The sequence below is a fragment of the Fibroporia radiculosa genome (genome assembly GCF_000313525.1).
Source record: "Fibroporia radiculosa TFFH 294 genomic supercontigs, scaffold2568, whole genome shotgun sequence".
Taxonomy (NCBI): domain Eukaryota; kingdom Fungi; phylum Basidiomycota; class Agaricomycetes; order Polyporales; family Fibroporiaceae; genus Fibroporia; species Fibroporia radiculosa.
The window spans coordinates 32,484-50,368 of NW_012133355.1; the positions used below are offsets into that span (position 1 = coordinate 32,484).

The following is a 17,885-nucleotide window of genomic DNA, read 5'->3' on the forward strand; positions in this document are numbered from 1 at the left end:
GCCGTGCGGCCCAAGCACCTTCCTCCCTCGCATGTTTCTCTCTCTCCTCAGCTTGTCGCCGTGCGTGCTCGTCCCGTTGCCAGTCTTGTTCTCTCTGAGCGGCTTCAAGTGCATGTCGCGCGCGTTCTTCCTGTTGTTCTTCACGCCGCCGTCGATAAACGTCTTCTCGACTCATGGTATCAGTGTGGATGGAGCTTGAGGTGGAAGGTCGGCTTGTGCTGGCTGCAGCACTTTGATCAGCCTGCCATTGTTCAAAGCGCTCCACCAAAACTGGCTTCAGCTGGCTCAGGTGATCCAAAATATCTTGTCCATTCTAACAATCACAAGTTAGTAGCCATAAATGCGATTGTGTGCAGCGATCAGATACGGAATACCAATCACATGAGCCATGAACAAATAATGCTTCTGGTGCATCGACTTCGCAGCAAACAGTGCAGATGAATTTCTGCGTTCACCGAATGGACCCGATCAAGAGGTACCTCGCTGGTTTTCCAATAATGACAGAAGTGTTCCAGGTCGAACGTCTGAGGCAATCCTTCATCGGGAAGAAGTATGCGTACGGGCGAATAGTTCTAGGGTATGAGCGGCTTACTCGCCACAATCAGATGCGATCGAGAAAAAAGAACACCCCGTTAAATGCTAATAACTTCGGAATATCCCAATGGATCTCGACAACAGTCTGAACATGAGAGAAAGGACGTGGCAACTAAGCCGTTCATACGCATGTGCACGAAAGATTGCCTATGGATTTGCCCGGCAAGCGATTTACGCAGAGGTTAACACGAGGTCCACTGTGGTATCTTTTTCCGTGAGGCATTCAAATCAAGTGAATCTCGACAACCCACTACCTGAGACGACGAACTACGGCAACTTGATTTAAACCTCTCCCGCAGTCTCACCTCGAGGCCGGAGTAACGCGTACGCGGCCCATAGTAGAATACACGCCGGAAAGGACATAGTGCGGCAAATAAAGCTTTCGGAGCACACAGTTGAAAGACGGCTGGGGAGGAAGACACTCACCATGCCTAGATTATTACGTTGGTCATGGTTTAGAAGACTGTGGTAGTCTCTATGAGTGGGCAATTTCTCGAGAACGATTGTGGCAGCCTTGGCATATTCCACAAAGCCTCGCTCATAATCTCCTCTCTCGACAAGATCAGCTCCATTCTTACGAGCTTTCTCTGCGGTCCTCAACCAGTGCTTGATCCCCTTGTTTGGGTCCCAGAGGTTGTCTTGAGCTCGGGCAGCAAGTTCGGAGATCGTGGCCGGACGATGAAAACCTAGACTCGAAGGGTGGGATTCAGAGACAGGGGGACGAGAAAAGGCAGGCGAGCTCATGATGGTCAGAGGCAGGAATGAGGAGACGCAGCCTAGCAGTAATGGGAATACAAGAGCTGACCCAACCGTCCGCTGCAGACTCTTGAGACCACCGCAGTTTACCCAAAGCGGAAATCACACGGTAAACCAATCACCACGTGGCCATACAAAATGTCCTAACATTCGCACAGTAGTTATCCTGAAAGTTATACTTATTGACATTGTAGAGCAGTAAGATACAGATCAACTACGCATACGCCGCCTCCGAAGCACTGGACAATTCACTGAAGCCATAGTTTTCCCCTTTGACGAAGGCACGCGTGCATTGAGCCATGGTGACAGATCTACTCATATTTTCAATACTGCTCTACTTGAGAAGACACATAATGACTTACGCTCGAGATATAGGGTCGGTTTGATAAAAATTGTTAATCGGCTTGACAAAGGGTGTGCCCGACACCTTCGCACTTGCAGTTGCAGCGGCCAATGTCTTCAACCCGGCAAGGGCCACTTCGACTGATGTGGACTCGACTGTATCATAGCGAACCAGGGTGGGCGAGATTTCCCACATGCGATCACGCAAACTGAGGACGTCGTCATATGGCAAAGGCGTATTCACAACCTCAGAGAGAGCTCTGACCCATAATCAATGAGATTCGGTAAGATAGATAACAAACGAGATGAACGTACCGGATAATCTTCCAATCCTCACGCGATGCACCCGGAGGTGGAACGGCTGCGCGACCAAGCTGCGAGCGACCTTCCGTGTTAACCCACGTCGTCGACTTCTCTGTGTATGCCGACGCGGGAAGACAGACATCTGCGAGCTGCGCTCCGAGGTCACCGTGGTGGCCCTGATAGACAACGAAGGCATCACGAGGGATTGACTTCGGGTCGACCTCATCCGCGTTTAGTAGATAGATGAATTTTGGCTTGACAGAGGATGCTTTCCTGGAAGAGACGAAGCCAACTTCGTACGCTGCAGGACGAGAAACAACCTGGCCTTGCCCTCAGTATCACACCGGTTTAATAGAACTGAACACTTGCCCTCTGAAGAACGCTGAAGCCGTTCCATTCCGGAGTCAAAAGGGTGCTCTTGTTCTTCTCCACAAACTTAGCCAGAGCATTATAGACCGCCGCACCGTCTGGGTGCTCAGCCAACGCACTCCCAATGATGATCAAAGGCTTCTTGGCCGCCTTAAATTTCTCCGCAAAAGGACCCTTGCCGGCAACGAAATCCGCGACCGCCTTTGCGTCCGCGCCCAGATAATCGTAGCCATACGCAGTGTCCACGCGTTCGCCAATCAAACCAACCTCAAGGGAAGTGTGCAGCCAGCTCTTGCGAATTCGCGAGTTGAGCACCGCAGCCTCATGACGAGGGTTACTTCCGACCAAGAGAATAGCATCCGCCTGCTCAACACCCGGAATCGTCGAGTTGAAAAGGTAATTCGATCGGACGTCTACGGCGTGCACGGGAGCGGCATGGCCACCTACTGAATCGAGTGTCAGGTTGTCGGAGCCAAGACGGTTGATCATATCTTTGAGAGCAACCATTGCCTCTGTGTCTGCTAAGTGACCAGCAACCGCTTGGATTTCATCTCCTTGAGCTCCAGACTTAGCAAGCCCGCTAGCGATGGCAGACAACGCGTCTTCCCACGACGCAGCAACAAACCGGTCACCCTGTTTGATGAGAGGATTCGTCAGGCGTTGGAATCGAAGGCCGTCGTGAGCGTAGCGAGTCTTGTCACTGATCCATTCCTCGTTGACGTCGTCATTTGGACGGGGTTGGATGCGCATGACTTGAACCCCGCGTGAATCCACGCGAATGTTAGAACCCACTGCATCCATAACGTCGATCGAGTCTGTGTGCTTCAGCTCCCATGGTCTGGCGTGAAATGCGTACGGCTTGCTTGTGAGCGCACCGACAGGACAGAGGTCAACAACATTTCCGGATAGCTCCGAGTCCATCGTCTTCTCCACATACATCCCGATCTGCATATCGTTTCCACGACCAGTGGTGCCAAGCTCCTCTACACCCGCAACTTCGTTCGCGAAACGCACACATCGTGTGCATTGGATACACCGGTTCATGGATGTCTTCACTAGGGGTCCCAGATCCTTATTTTCGACTGCGCGCTTGCCAGTAATCTCGTGGAAACGCGTACGGTCTGCGCCGTAACGCATTGACTGATCCTGCAAGTCGCATTCACCGCCCTGATCACAGATAGGACAATCAAGAGGGTGATTGGCCAATAGGAACTCCATGACACCCTCTCTGGACAAATTGTTCGTGAATTATAGTGTACAGTATTAGAAAAAAAAACATACCTAGCTTCGTGAACAAGGGGAGTGTTCGTAAATACCTTTGCACCTGGCATGGCGGGCATGGCACTATAACAGATGTCAGCCCTCGCTGTATTGTTCCACAACACGTATTGAAAGGCGATGTGTCCCCAGGAGCATATGTCCTACAGTATCTAGAATGCTATTGAAAGTCAAGAACGACGATCCCATCGCGACGAGACAGTAGATCATTCTCGGTCAAGAGACAGACACAAATGGAGTTATACAAATGGTAGCCATCCCAAATGAAACTTGGTCGTACAACAGCACTCTACTAATAACAGAAAAACTCACCATGATGCGACGGGTTTTGGTGATCGTTCGACCTCAACCAAACACATACTACAGCAATACATAAGGATCCACGAAGAAAAGGATTAATGCCGAGACATACCGACAGTTTCCGGCGATAGCTAGTCGGTCATGATAGCAAAAGCTGAGATAAAATCCGTCAAAATATGGTAAAAGCCTACACTCGGTATGTACGCACCGCGGAATTGTGGCACCAGCGGCCTCACATGCTTGTATCAAGGCCGAACCTGCACAGTAAATAGCATCAAATCATTCTACTATTAAAACATCACCTGAGCGTACCTTGAGGTACCGTAACCTCCTTCCCATCTACAGTCAACGTAATATCCGCCTGTCGTGCTGACGTGGAAGCAAATGATCTTCGCCCTACCAAATTTTAGAATTGCAAGGCGTGGAGGGATGTGGACTGACGCACCTGCAAGTGACGAACAAGACGGGGCGACGACTTTAGTCAAAATACCCACTGAGGTGGGCTTCGACGCCGACGACACCAGCCGTAACATCTCTTAATCTCCACAGAGGACGACAAGACGGTGCTCGCCGGCGCTCGAGCTGACAATCAACAACAAAACCAGCGTGCTCGTCGAGGAACACGTTGAGGAAAGAGCAGCGACAACGGTGACCAGACTCCGGCTTTGGCCGAGGCGCCTTGGTCCGAATAGGCGCCGCATTAGACAAATCACAAGTAAACATTTACTAGGATTATTGTGATTGGGTAGTGAGCCTCGGTCGGTGTCACCTGTGAGCACGGCGACTACAGTCGCCGACATCGAGTTCCAAGTAAAGGGCAGGGTTGAATACGACCCCTAGTACTATATAACAAGTTCATGATACAAAAATGTACAGAAGTCCGACCTCATCGCATAAACACCGAGGAAACTGAATAAGTCAATTGCCCATAGTACATTCACGGGACGAAAACCACCATCAAGACGTTTACGACCAACTTCTCTATCTCGCCTGCTTGCACGAACGGTACCCTCTCCTTTGCTATCGGACCCTGTACAGTGACATCGTGAAGTAGCATGATATCCGTCTCAGAGAGAGGGATCGCGCCGCTTTTCTCCACCCGTGTGCGAAGGTCGTCTTCTTCCTCCTCGCCAGGTTCGGATGCAGATGAGCTGAAGGTTCCACGCATGGTCGGAATGGGCCCTCCGTTGACCATCGAGACGGGCATATGGACATGCGTCGGCGTCGGGCTATCGTTGACATCGTCCCCAAATTCGACAGACTGATCAACCGGCCAAATGTATCCTCCAGCCGTCCAGCGCAGCTCGGGAGATAGTTTGTACAGTTTGATTGCGTGATAGAGTAATGAATCGCCCCCTCTGAGCTGCGAATCTTTGTAGTCAGCATTTCGACAGCGAAGGATGGAAGGTTGGGAAGCTTACGTTGGGCACGAGGGACTCCGCGAGCACCTCACCGGGGTTTACGCTGTAATCTCCTGTGAGATAGAAGGCGATCCGACGCCCTCGGGACATATTCAGGATTGGCGAGAGCATGTCCAAGAACTTATCGCTAGGCGATATTAACGGGTCTGGCTGTACCGCAGCTGGGCCAAAGCCGAAGGTCTTCAGTTGCACGGCATAACTAATCGTTACCCTGCACCCCTTCTGCACGGTATCGACCTCATGATCGCAGTCCGAATAAAATGCTGTCCATTCCATATCGCCCACCTTCCCGCCTCGGCCAAAGAACCGCTCCTCCAAGCCACTCGGGTTCCGTACAATCAATGCACCCCCGCGAAAGCGAACGGGAAGCGTAACAATAATCGTTGCCACCCGATTGTCATTGGGCCGGCGCTGTATCGGAATGTTGTTGCCCTTCAGAACGATTTCGACTTTGTCTCGGATGGCAGTGAGATAGTGTCCTGTTGGTAGGGTAGGGAAGAGAACACTGCGCACGGCATCAAGAATAGGATGGTTCGCAATCTCAAGTGTCGTTGTTAGAGGGAGCTCCCTAGGGTAAAAGTAGGACTCATTTCCCGGATAGGAAATACCATCAATGCCTGGAGGGTGTGGTTGACACGCAGCAATTAAGACGTCCAGCGCTGGGGGCATATCATGATCGATATCAATGGGAAAGTCCACTGAATGGGTGATGCAGCTCTACTTCCTCAATCAGTGAGTTATGTACTGCTGAGGCATAATGGCTCACCTTCGAGCGGAAAAATAATGTAAGAATCGCAGGGTCAATGGGTATACGTCCCGACACTGTACATGGCCGTGCTTTTGCAGCGACTAGACCAGAGACACTGGCTCGGAATGCTGCTTCGTTATCGAGGTCGGGCGACGCCTTTCTCCTCCGTGACCTTGGAGGACTGACTGGTACCTTGCCCGACGAATGCTCAACTTCGAATTCCGACATGCTCTGGTTGCGTGGGAAGGTGAGCACATCGGAAAAGCGACTAGAGTTTGAAGGCGACGAGAGTGGGCTCATCATTGACAGCGGCATGAATGCAGTGGTACAAAGGATGCGGATTGCGACGCAGGCGTCTCCAGGACAAGGGATAGATTAGCGACAGAATAGCTCGAGACCAGTAGTTGGGTGTCTTATGACGACGAGCCGGGGCCATGCACGGTCGATGCTTCTACCCGTCAGCCACGCACATACAACGTGTTGACCAGCTGGACCACGGGAGCCCAAGATCCATCCCAATCACATCCAACTGTCACTTTATCTTCAATGCCAGAATCATCGATAGCAATAATATAATTTCCTTCGCAGCCGGAGAACGACGTAGATGTGTAGATATCAAAGCACATTACGGATCAATGTCCACTCGCTCTCTTCTACAGCCGATGAGTGAGAAAGACTTGGCAGTGACTGTAAGAAGCTCTTCATACTGACCGCAAGGGAGGGTTCGAGCGCAATACCATGGACAGACAGCAGCTTGTAGGAGAACAGCCACTTCTGCCGCATACATGTGGGACCAGAGCGACAGTCAATGGAAAGCGAGGCCTCATTTTTGGCGGATTCAGACTCGCTCAGCAGGGTATATCATGATCGTCGACAAGCGAGTGCAGTGCTAGATTGGATGAACCAAGGATATATGACAGGACGCAAGACTGAGGCTTGTCGATTCGCATGATTTGCTGGCATACTACTCTCAAGATTACCTACAACACTAAGTAAATAAATATAATATGCTAGGAGATAGCATTGGAATTATTACACTATCTGAATGGGTACTATGCTATTTGGCGCCATTAGTGTGTACTTCTCGAACCTCTTCCTCTTTGCTCGATCTTCGCACCTCGTCACATTCACACTGCTGCTGCTGTGGGATGCAATCGCTGTCACTGGCCCCAATTAAGTGCGCCAAAGTCAGAGTCTTGACCAAAATTCAATCGCCTTGGGTTGATGCACATCAGGCTCCACGAAAGAAGGATGACACCCCCAACATGTCTCCTCCCTGCGCTCCGAAGTCCAGCCGAGATCTCTGTACTGGCGTACACAAGATGGATAATACATCGTCCTATGAAGCCCTGGAGCCCGGAAGATGACGGTCGACAGACGCGATGATGCCCCCTAGAGCTCCTTTTTGGTCTGCCTGTACCGGGTATGTCGTTATTTCGGGTTTCTTGTTGACCGTGAAATGATCAGTGAGTGAGTGTACTATTATAATTGTGATCAGGTGAGTTCAGAAGCTGAAGAGAAGCTTACATATGGGACACGAAACACATGCATGTCCCCACGTCCCTTCTCTAATGTTTTGCTGGGGCAGCTGAACTCGGGGCTTGTGGAACTGCGGGGAGGAGTTCTTTGAGATGTGATTCAACTAGGGATGTGCTGTTGAGTCCGGCGCTAAAAATCGATCTACTACTCCGCTTTGCAGCCTCGCATGGATGGAGCCTGTTTCAAGCGTGCTATACATGCCTCTAGCGTGTGGGGGGAAGCTCTACTGTTCAATTCATGTGATAGGTGAGACTGGCAATTCAGCTTCATCTTCTGAACATGGTCCCTGGCCCCTGGCTCCTCGCTTCTTGCTTCTTATCCGCTGGTGTCTGGGCCGTCTGTCAATTAAGCTCAATGCTTCGAGTGTACCACTTCATCGAAGCAGCCAATTTGCTGCTCGACGAAGGAGATACGTGTGGAGGTGGATCAATCAGCGTTGGTGCAAGTCGAGGACGTTCCCATTAGGAGCTGTCGATGTTCTACTTCGCTGATCGAGTCGCTGACTTAGGCGGAAAGACCTTCAAAGTGTCTTGTCTGGATTATTTTTTGTGAGCCAATGATTCTTGGAACATTGCATCATGTCTGCTACAAGCTGTGTCCTGGTATGGCTAACGCACTGGTCGTGATCATCGCTAAACTTATGGAAGACTCAATGAATATCACCAGCAATTGATCAATCGGCCATGGCAAGTCGTTCTACATTGGATTGCGACGAAGTGACACTCTGAGCTCTTTGACGTTTACATTCAGAGTATATAGCAAGCTGTATATACGGCATGTACTTTACTACATGACATCATCTTATCATTATAGATCGTCAGACGCGAAGAACGTTGTGAAGTGTACACTTCTTGAACCCAAAACAAACCACAGTCATCCGAGAATATGCCCAAGTATACAACATATCTCCAGAAGCTGAGCACACCTAGTAGTCGATCCTTCTGCACCGCGTCTCTGCTCGGATCATGCATGTGAATCCGCTGTAGACGACAGGCTGCTATGACTAGCCGTAAGTTCATATTCCAGTCGACCAGCGCTAGCCCCTGTCGAATTGCGTTTTTATCGTTCGTTCCTTGCATTCTCCGCATGAGGCTTTCTTAATTTCTGCTTCTCCCGCGACAACCGTGTACCAGAGTCCCGGTTTACCAGCTCACTGTCGTGAATACAACAGATACATATATGATGTCTGAGTAGGATTTCTGGTGGACACAGATTCCGCGGGTTGGTGAGCGAGATTGATGGCTTAAGATGTAGGCTCCGGCTATGGGTTGTAATAACGCACTGTATACATGCGCTTTGAGTTATTAACGTCCGGAGGATTGAGGACGGTAGCAGCGAATGTCATGTAGATATTGGAGTCTGTACAAAGATAAGAGGCAGAGTCTACCTTGACTCTTCACGAGCAACATTTCCAAGCGGGTTTTGAAGAAATGTTGACTTTTTTGAGCAACTTGTGAAACCCGGTGGCGTTTATGAGGACACCATTGTGAACGTCAGTCGGTGCTGGGGAATACTATCAAGATGATGATAAGTTGCATGATAGGCTGAATGAGTCACAAATCTACCTTCACATACTTGTCCCCTTTTATGCAATCTAGTGATCGTATCATAGCCTAGAGACCTGCTACACATATGGTTCGTTGATCGCGTTTGTGATTGATCCTTGTAAACATACTCAAGGGTTAGGAAATGAACGGTAAGGTCAATGACAAGGGAAATGTTCTTCAGGTGATCATAAATTTTCCGATGACGTTCCGAGGAACGCTTGAGATGCTGGAGGAATTTCTGGGACCAGAGAGTCCAGATTATCGTCATTTTCATAGCAGGACAAAAATACTGGTCAGCGATCACATCAAAACATTTGTAGGCAACTTGCGTATAGATGGAATGCACCGAGATCCAACTTTCTCGCCGCCAGAAATTTGGAAATGAGCAGATAGACGTGGACAAATTGTCTGCAGCGTTCATACCAAGATGGGATCGAGTATGAAGAGCGGGACGGAGTAGGGATTACTTGGCAGCGAAGAGCCGTGTTCTCATGACCATACACCGCCGTGATCTAGCGCTCGCGGCCGACAATGGTGCACGACGCATCATTACTGAGCTGCAACAACTTCAATTTGTTACATTTCTTCGGATGACTTCACCGTTCTTGTCGTATCTTCGTGCGGGTAGAACTGGGCCTTGTTTCTGTAATACGCTCAAATTGCATGTGTAGGGCGCATCGTCGCTGAGATCTGAGGCTCCCAATCTGCTCGTCAATCTGCTCGATCAAGTTCCACAAGACTGCTGATGCGGGAGCACTATAAGATCAGTCATTTTTCGAGTGGAGCAAAATTGCTATCTTCTGCTCTATCTCTGCAGTCGACGGCGAGGCCGAAGCGTCCTAAGCTTCCTCTATACCACGATACCCGGCGCAGCCAGCAGCATGGATCGGACGTCTAACGATCTGCGCGACTTTAAGGACGACTTGAAAGACGAGAAGATGTGAGTACGCTACCCGTGCAGATTTGGCTGCATATTTCTGAATCGGCAGGATGCGGCAGCTACGACGAAGTTTCGGAGGATGTCTCGAAGACAAATGCCAATGGTGAGATATCGGAACTCGCGGTGATTGTGGAGGGCGAGGAGCGGACGACCTGGTTCGTGTGGTTGCTCGTGTGCTGCACTAGTATCTCGGGCTTGCTATTTGGTGGGTCTCACTGCACATTTGAATTCTGCATCAGATATATATACTCTCATCCAATGCTGCAGGATATGATACGGGAGTGATATCGGGCGCACTGGTTACTATTAGCTCCGATCTCGGGCCCGCAGAACTATCGTCAGGACAGAAGGTCTGTCGTATCCTCACTTTCGTTTGCAACCACCGCTGAGGTCGGTTCTCGGGCTTAGGAGCTCATCACTTCCGCAACCACGCTCGGTGCACTGCTAGGTGGTCTCCTTGCTGGCATGCTTTCTGATTATCTTGGGCGAAGACCTGTTCTCGCGCTCGCAGACGTCATCTTCATAGGAGGCGCCATCGGTCAGGCCGTGTGCCACACCGTCTGGGCAATGGTATACTAATCCATGCACACAGTGCCACGTCTTTCTAAATGGTGCTCTAGATCGGTGGCAGGTTCACTATCGGGTTCGGTGTCGGGATCGCGTCTTGTGTAGCACCACTTTACATCCAGGAGCTATCCCCCACACGCCTGCGGGGACGCATGGTCGCGCTGAACGTTGCAGCGATCACAGGTGGACAGGTTATCGCATACGGAATCGACGCTGCCTTTGAGAACACCCACGGCGGCTGGCGATGGATGGTCGGCTTGGGATCTGTTCCTGCAGGGCTACAGTTCATCTTCCTGTATTTCCTCCCCGAATCGCGTATGTGCATCGTCCTTATGAATGCGGAATATTTTTGTAACGGCGAGCGTGTCTAGCGCGTATCCTCATCCGCCGAGGCAACCTCAACATGGCGCACACCGTGATGTCGAAGATTTACGCACATGCTACGCCTAAACAAGTTGATCTCAAGGTACGTGTGTGTCGTCACTATACGGATCTGCGCCCTAACGTTTGTTAAGGTCAAAGTATTGGCTTCTGCTGTGCGCCAAAGCATTGAGATCACGAAGTCCACAACTTTGGTTCAGCGCTGTCGAATGATTCTAGTCCTTCCCGTCAATCGTCGTGCCCTTAGTAAGTTCGTCTCTCAGTTTCCAATGTTCTGAGAATAGAGATTGTTTCAACCAGTCATTGGATGCGGTCTTCAGGCATTCCAGCAACTTTGTGGTTTCAATACGGTAAGGTCGCATTCGAGTAACTGATTTGACGTCTGACATATCACATGAACCCTAGCTCATGTATTATAGCGGTTGGTTAAGAGCTCCTTGGAGACGTATGCATCACGACTGATTGTCCATTGCAGCAACTCTGTTCGAGGAGATTGGTTTCAACCAGCCCACCGCTGTCGGCCTGATTGTGTCTGGCACAAACTTTATCTTCACGCTATTTGCACTCAAGTACATTGACATCATCGGCAGACGCAAGATCATGATATATTCTGCTCCAGGCATGATCGTGGGGCTAACGCTCGCTAGCATTGCATTCCATTGTACGCCATATGTCGAACTTCATTATTGCGGAAATTGAACGAAACTTAATTTCGGCAGATCTCACACTCAAGACTGGTGGAAATCTCGTCGAAGGAACACATTACCCAAGAACATGGTCCGCAATTGTGCTGCTCGCTATGATATTCTACGTGGCTTCGTACGCCACTGGTCTAGGCAATGTACCCTGGCAACAAGGAGAGCTCTTCGGATTGGAAGGTCAGTAGGATATAATGTATGCACTTCCCCCGCTTATGCGTGATACAGTTCGCGGCATTGGGACCTCTCTGGCTACGATGACGAACTGGGGCGCGAACCTGCTTATCAACTCCACTTATCTCTCTCTCATGGCTAAGATCACGCCGGCTGGTGCGTTTGGGTTTTATGCGGGCCTCTGCTTGCTGGGCTGGCTCTTCTGTCTGTCCTGCTACCCAGAGACAGCAGGGTTGAGTTTGGAAGAAGTGCAGATGATCTTCCAGCGTGGATTCGGTATAAAGGATAGCCAGCGATTGAGGCGAGAGAAAAGGGCACTTCTCCGAGGCGAGAAGCATGTGCAGGCATGATTCACTGTTCCGACAGCCGTAGCATTATGACCTTGTTGACTAGCTACATAAGATTGTATTATACTACTCAGATTTCCCCGTCTCCCCAGATTCTGAATATGGGTACTTGTGTGGGCATAAATAGTTTTAGCAAACTGTCCCGTTATCTGTTCAGTGCACCCAGCTGATGAGGCAAAGTCGCAGCAAAATATTGATACAACGAAGTCGATTGCATAATCGTAACTCTAATCATAGCTGAACGAATACAGTGCAAGTCATTATGATGTTACAATGAACGTGGGTGTCAGTGTCAACCGTCGAAACTAGCAGTCGGAAATCGAAAGTAATAAGGTATCAGAACTATGCTATAAGATCCATATAACCCGAGGAGAAAAGCAGTGCTACAGTGGCGAGGAGTACAGGAAAAAAAAAGGTGAAAATAGAAAACATGAGTCGCGATCGTTCAGTCATTAGTCGCCGGTCCATTCACCGCCGCTCGCGAGCTGCGCAAAGACTCCATTTCTTGTTATGAGAGCCTCGTACGTGCCCTCCTCCGCGATGACACCATTGTGCACAACAACAATTCTGTCGCACATACGCATCATTTGGAGCTTGTGGGTCACTACCAGTGTTGTCCGACCAATTCGTGCTTGCATCAGCGTGTCCATCACCGCAGCTTGGTTTGAAGCGTCCAATGCAGACGTGCACTCGTCCAGAATCAAGATGTGCGCCGGACGCGCTAATGCTCGGGCGATGGCCAGACGTTGTGCTTGACCTCCCGAGATCAGCGCCGCGTTCTCGCCGACAAGAGTTTCGTAGCCTTTTGGTAGGGACTCGATGAAGTCGTGGACATTCGCCGCTATCGCAGCGCGTTGCACGTCCTCGAAGCTGAGCGACTTGTTGCCATAAGAGATGTTTTCGGTGATAGTAGTGTCGAATAGGTTCGGATGTTGGCTGACGACGGTGACGTGGTCTCGGAGATGGCGCACATCCGTCGATCGTACTTCGTTGTGACCGATGGTAATTGATCCACATTCGGGCTCGTATAGCCGCTGTAAGAGAGCAGCGACTGTCGACTTCCCGGATCCTGACGACCCAACAACTGCGACACATTCGCCGTCTGCAATTTCGAGTGAGAGGTCCTTCAAAACAGGAACGTCCGGGCGTTCAGGGTAGGAGAAAGAAACGTGCTTGAAAGACACAGTGCCTCGAATTTCTGGACGGAGGACTCCACGAGACTCGTCGGTGTCTGTAGAGATCTTGAGCAACTGATTGAAGTCCCGGGTGGCTTGAATAGACTTGGCAATCCGTTGTGCTAATAGAGAGGCAAACGATGAGCAAGATGTAAATCCTATTCGACAAAGAAACTCACTGAACGCCATCAGCTGCGAGCCAATAGACACGGAGAAGACGACAAGGTTGAGAGTTTGGACCATTTGCAAATAAGAATAAGTGCCGCGAGCGATCAAAATGGCACCGACGTAAAACAATAAGGCTTCTGCAAGATAGATGAGGGCACTAGCGACCCCGTATGTACAGCCCTCCACAAAAGCGCCCCGCACCCCTGTGGAGAGTGCCTTGTTTACTGAGGCGTCGAACTTCTCCTGGAAGGCGCTTTCAAAACCCATAGCCCGAATCCCGCGGACGTTCAGTATAGACTACAAGAGGAAGATGAGTTACAACTTAAGTGAAAAGAATCGAGACACGTACATCATAGTATCCCTTGGCGACCACCTCACGGGCGCGTTTGTTCCTAGTCTCACACCTGGCGACCAGGTTTGTCTGCACGGCCATCGTCAACGCGAACACTGGCGCAATAGCAAACCCGACGAGGGTCAGCTGCCACCCGCACACTAGAGCCCATGTCAATCCAATCCCAAGCATGGCGATGACGACGACGGCCTGGGCGAGCACGGTAGCGATGAGCGAACGCGCATCGTCGCCGTCCTTGATGAGGATCTGCACAAGGCGCGGAGGACTGTTGTCGGTGCAGTCGAACCACTTCTTGTCTTGCGCGAGCAAGCGCGCGATACAAGCTTTGCGAATACGCGTAACCCACGCCATTCCGATGACCTCCATGATTCCATACTTGAGGCCGATAAGAAGGCCGTCTATAGCGGCGATGGCAAGTACAATCCCGCCGTAGGTGTTGATAGTTGATACGTCGCGCGCACCGATGGAAACTTCGAAAAGGAGACGAGACAAAAGGAAGGAGAAGATGGGTGTCATGGCACCACTCGCAAGACATACGCAGATCCCAAAAAGCAGGAGTGGCTTGGTGGGTAATGTCGGATAAATATCACGAATGAGACTCCAGAACGACTGCTGACCGCCCTTCGTAGATGCGTTTTGCTGCGCTTCAGGCAATTCTACTTTCACAGAAGTCAGAGCTGCTAGATGCTTCTCGTCCCACCGGGTTCTCTCGCGCTTGATAGGGAGCTTGTCCATCGAGGTGCCCATTCCGCGACGCTTGCTGGACGCCTCAGTTGCCATCCACTGCATCGCTGCTTTCTCCTTATCGAACTCATCGTCGTCTTCGATCATTGCTGGAGACCAGAGCGTCGTCGTCGAGCGGTTCGAGCATACGGTCGGAGAAGTAGGTGTAAATTGCAAGCTATATCGGTGGTTGGCGGATGCTAATGTAGGGGGAGGCGATGCGAGAGAAGGGATATCAATATGTAGGGTCTTCCTACGGTTCCCCTTTGTCATATTTTCTTCGGTCGACCTTTCAGTGGGGATGAACCGTTGAACGTCCTGCTCATCGCTGTTAACCACCACTGCTGGAGGGAGCTCAACGGGACGTGTCAAGTCAGCAACGACATCAAACATCCAGTGTGTTGTAGTGAGTCGACGAAGGGTCAAGGGCGCGATACTTTGGTGTCTGAGTGCCTTCGTCTGCACCTTGACAGCTGCAAGTTCCTCTTGAAGCTCAGCATCCTGTTGTTCAAGGATTGCTTCGACAGGTACAGACTCGGGTTGCTCGTTATGCTTCTCCTGGAAGCCACCTGAGGCGTCCTGCGCATCGAGTATCGCGCGGAACTCGCCATTTGGGTCTTCTTCGAGATCAGATCTAAAGCCTTGTTCGACGAGCTGTCCATCCTTGAGGACATAAACACAGTCGTCGGACTCGATTTGAGAGAGGTCATGGGTAATAACAATAGTTGTCATGTTCTGTCTCCACTGTTTGATGGCCGCGAAGACAAGAACACGAGAGGTCGCATCCAGTGCGGACGTAGCCTCGTCTGTCGATTCAATGATGTTAGCGAGAAAAAAGTCTGTCTGTAGATAGATGTACTTACCAAGAATAAGGACAGGAGGATTGCGTAGTAATGCGCGTGCGATAGCCAGCCGTTGTTTCTGTCCACCAGATAAATTGGCCCCACCATTCCCAAGCGCGGTGTCATATCCCTCCGGCAGGTCCCTAACAAAGTCGTGCATGAGAGCCACCCGACATACTGCCTCGACCTCCTCACGTGAGACATCTTCTGGGCGACGGTTGCTGCCCGGATACGCAAGGCCGATGGCAACATTATCATGCACACTCATGTCGAACAAGATGCAATTCTGGGTGACCCCGGCAACGTTGGAGCGCATCCAATCCTCGTCAAGGTAGTTGATCTCTTGATCATCGAGTTTGATCGCTCCCGTCTGAGGCACGTACATCTTCAGCAGAAGCTGTGCGATCGTCGACTTGCCTGAACCTGAACCGCCCACGATGAACGATATCTCGTTTGAGGAAATGAAGATCGACACGTCCCGCAATACGGGAATGGTGGGCCGAGAAGGATATGCAAAGGTGACGTTATCGAGTTCGAATTCGCCTTTGCACTTCTCGAGAGTGATCCCGCGAAGGCGAACTCGTCGCTTGGATGACACCGATTTTGAACGGCCTAAAGGCGCGGCTGCACCAGACTCCACCAGAGTAAGTAATGCCGCCATGGAGAACTTGCCTTTACCGAGAACCATCAGTTGCGGGATGCACATCTGGAGATTGCTTGTTGCGATGAGGCAAGCCCAAAAGACAGCCATAACATCTCCTGGGCTAATAGTCCCGTCACGCACAAGCTTCGACCCGAACCAAAACCCTTGAACGAACATGGCCATGGTTGTGAACTGCGCAAAGCTTGAAGAAATGCCCCAGACGGTAACGCATTTGTTCGCCGCGGTCTGCACGGCATCCAGAACACGACTGATGTTGTCGTGTTCATGATTCTCCGCGTTGAATGCCTTTACCGTGGAGATCGCCGAAACAGCGCGATCTACAAGAGTGGACGCTGTGGCTGTCTGTGCACGCTCGACGTTCAAATATGCGCCGGCGAACACTTGTGACAGGGCTTGAATGAACATGAGAACGGGTACAGCCGAAAGAATAATGAGTGTGAGGGACCACGAGCGTACAAATGCGAGGATCAGGCAAGTGACACAGGTGGTAAGATATTGAATGATCATGCCGGACGCAAGAGACGAGGCCATGCGCACTTCATCAGTTTCTCTAGAGAGAGAATAAGCCACAGACAAAGGACAAATCGGTAAAGCGCACCTGGCAAACTTCGCCATGAGACCTCCAGCGCCGAGAGGACCACTCTCGTCCGTCGACAGGACAGAGTCGTCGGCACCCATCTTCAAATCGAACCAAACCATATCCTTTCGCGTTACAGACGCATACACCTTCTTGCGTACTGCCATCAGGTTGCGCTCGCCGGTCCAAATCCACAGGCTGGAGGTGATGCTGCTGAGCGCGAGCGCACCGACAGCCAGAGCAACGAGTTCGAGTGCTGCGATGCCGACACCGTGCAGGAGAGTGGTCTTGGCCGATTCTGGAGGGTTGGGCGTCGTAGGGAACTGTGCAAAAGCATCAAACGAGAGCCCGATTACATAGGTCATGAAGGGCGCAATGCCACCCGCGAGCATGGAAGTAAGGATGGCCGGGAGAACGATAGTGTAGAAGTCACGAGTGGATACAAGGGAAAAGAGTAGACGGATAGATGGTTGGAGAGTGGGGCATTCTGGGAGAGTTGGCTGTGGAAGGGTGGAATCAGCGTCGAGTGTGGTGATAGTGTTCTCGAGGTTGAGAGTAGAGGCATCCGGAGTCGTCGGGGTCGTAGGCGGCATCGAAGAGGTGTCCACTGCGAGGTCGGATGGGCGACGCATCGCTAAAAAGAAGTAAAAGAGGAAGAGGAGGAGGGGATGAATAGAGGACAGCTGGGCAAGCCATGGTTTTTGTCTCAATTGTCTTTGTGGACCGTCGCAGACAATAACCGCGTCTGCCTTTGACCTCGTAGACGCCCGCTCATTGTGGCCCATCACACTCCCACGCTCAGACAATAGGCGGACTGCTGTTTCCGGCAAATCCATGGACACATGCTGCCGCTTGACAATTACACTGTGCCACTCCAGACAGTCCGAGACAGAGCACGTACTGTATGTAAGTACTTAGCCGATAAAGCGTAAAAGCGATAGCCCACACGCAAGGCACACGTTGACCGCCACATGTCACCAAGCGCCCAGTAGTCAATTATGTAACGCCCAACCCTAGCCCCGGACTGTGGTTATGTATGGTCGAAGAGTCCTCTCATCCAGCCGCTGGCACGTACAGTGA

The 17,885-nt window shown here is 51.0% G+C and overlaps 4 protein-coding genes across 4 annotated transcripts; 1 reads left to right on the forward strand and 3 right to left on the reverse strand.

The window, feature by feature from the left end:
* Positions 1–1,564: 1,564 nt before the first annotated feature.
* FIBRA_04071 (uncharacterized protein) lies at positions 1,565–4,475 on the reverse strand (the record flags this gene model as incomplete). The annotated part of the gene is made up of 10 exons (XM_012325890.1): positions 1,565–1,661; positions 1,713–1,952; positions 2,008–2,296; positions 2,361–3,592; positions 3,646–3,708; positions 3,955–4,002; positions 4,055–4,096; positions 4,151–4,199; positions 4,255–4,338; positions 4,388–4,475. 10 exons carry the CDS (start codon positions 4,473–4,475, stop codon positions 1,565–1,567), a joined length of 2,232 nt encoding a protein of 743 aa, XP_012181280.1.
* Positions 4,476–4,879: 404 nt separating this feature from the next.
* On the reverse strand, positions 4,880–6,411 carry FIBRA_04072 (uncharacterized protein; the record flags this gene model as incomplete). Its single annotated transcript, XM_012325891.1, has 3 exons — positions 4,880–5,305; positions 5,364–6,080; positions 6,130–6,411. The coding sequence occupies 3 exons, from the start codon at positions 6,409–6,411 to the stop codon at positions 4,880–4,882; spliced, it is 1,425 nt and encodes a 474-aa protein (XP_012181281.1).
* A 3,667-nt stretch (positions 6,412–10,078) lies between these two features.
* On the forward strand, positions 10,079–12,307 carry FIBRA_04073 (uncharacterized protein; the record flags this gene model as incomplete). Its single annotated transcript, XM_012325892.1, has 13 exons — positions 10,079–10,137; positions 10,197–10,342; positions 10,405–10,487; positions 10,546–10,707; positions 10,758–11,019; positions 11,076–11,170; positions 11,220–11,331; positions 11,386–11,435; positions 11,491–11,506; positions 11,561–11,746; positions 11,805–11,963; positions 12,012–12,113; positions 12,180–12,307. 13 exons carry the CDS (start codon positions 10,079–10,081, stop codon positions 12,305–12,307), a joined length of 1,560 nt encoding a protein of 519 aa, XP_012181282.1.
* Positions 12,308–12,756: 449 nt separating this feature from the next.
* Positions 12,757–17,641, reverse strand: FIBRA_04074 (uncharacterized protein; the record flags this gene model as incomplete). Its single annotated transcript, XM_012325893.1, has 5 exons — positions 12,757–13,601; positions 13,659–13,944; positions 13,997–15,528; positions 15,586–16,778; positions 16,827–17,641. The coding sequence occupies 5 exons, from the start codon at positions 17,639–17,641 to the stop codon at positions 12,757–12,759; spliced, it is 4,671 nt and encodes a 1,556-aa protein (XP_012181283.1).
* Positions 17,642–17,885: the final 244 nt, after the last annotated feature.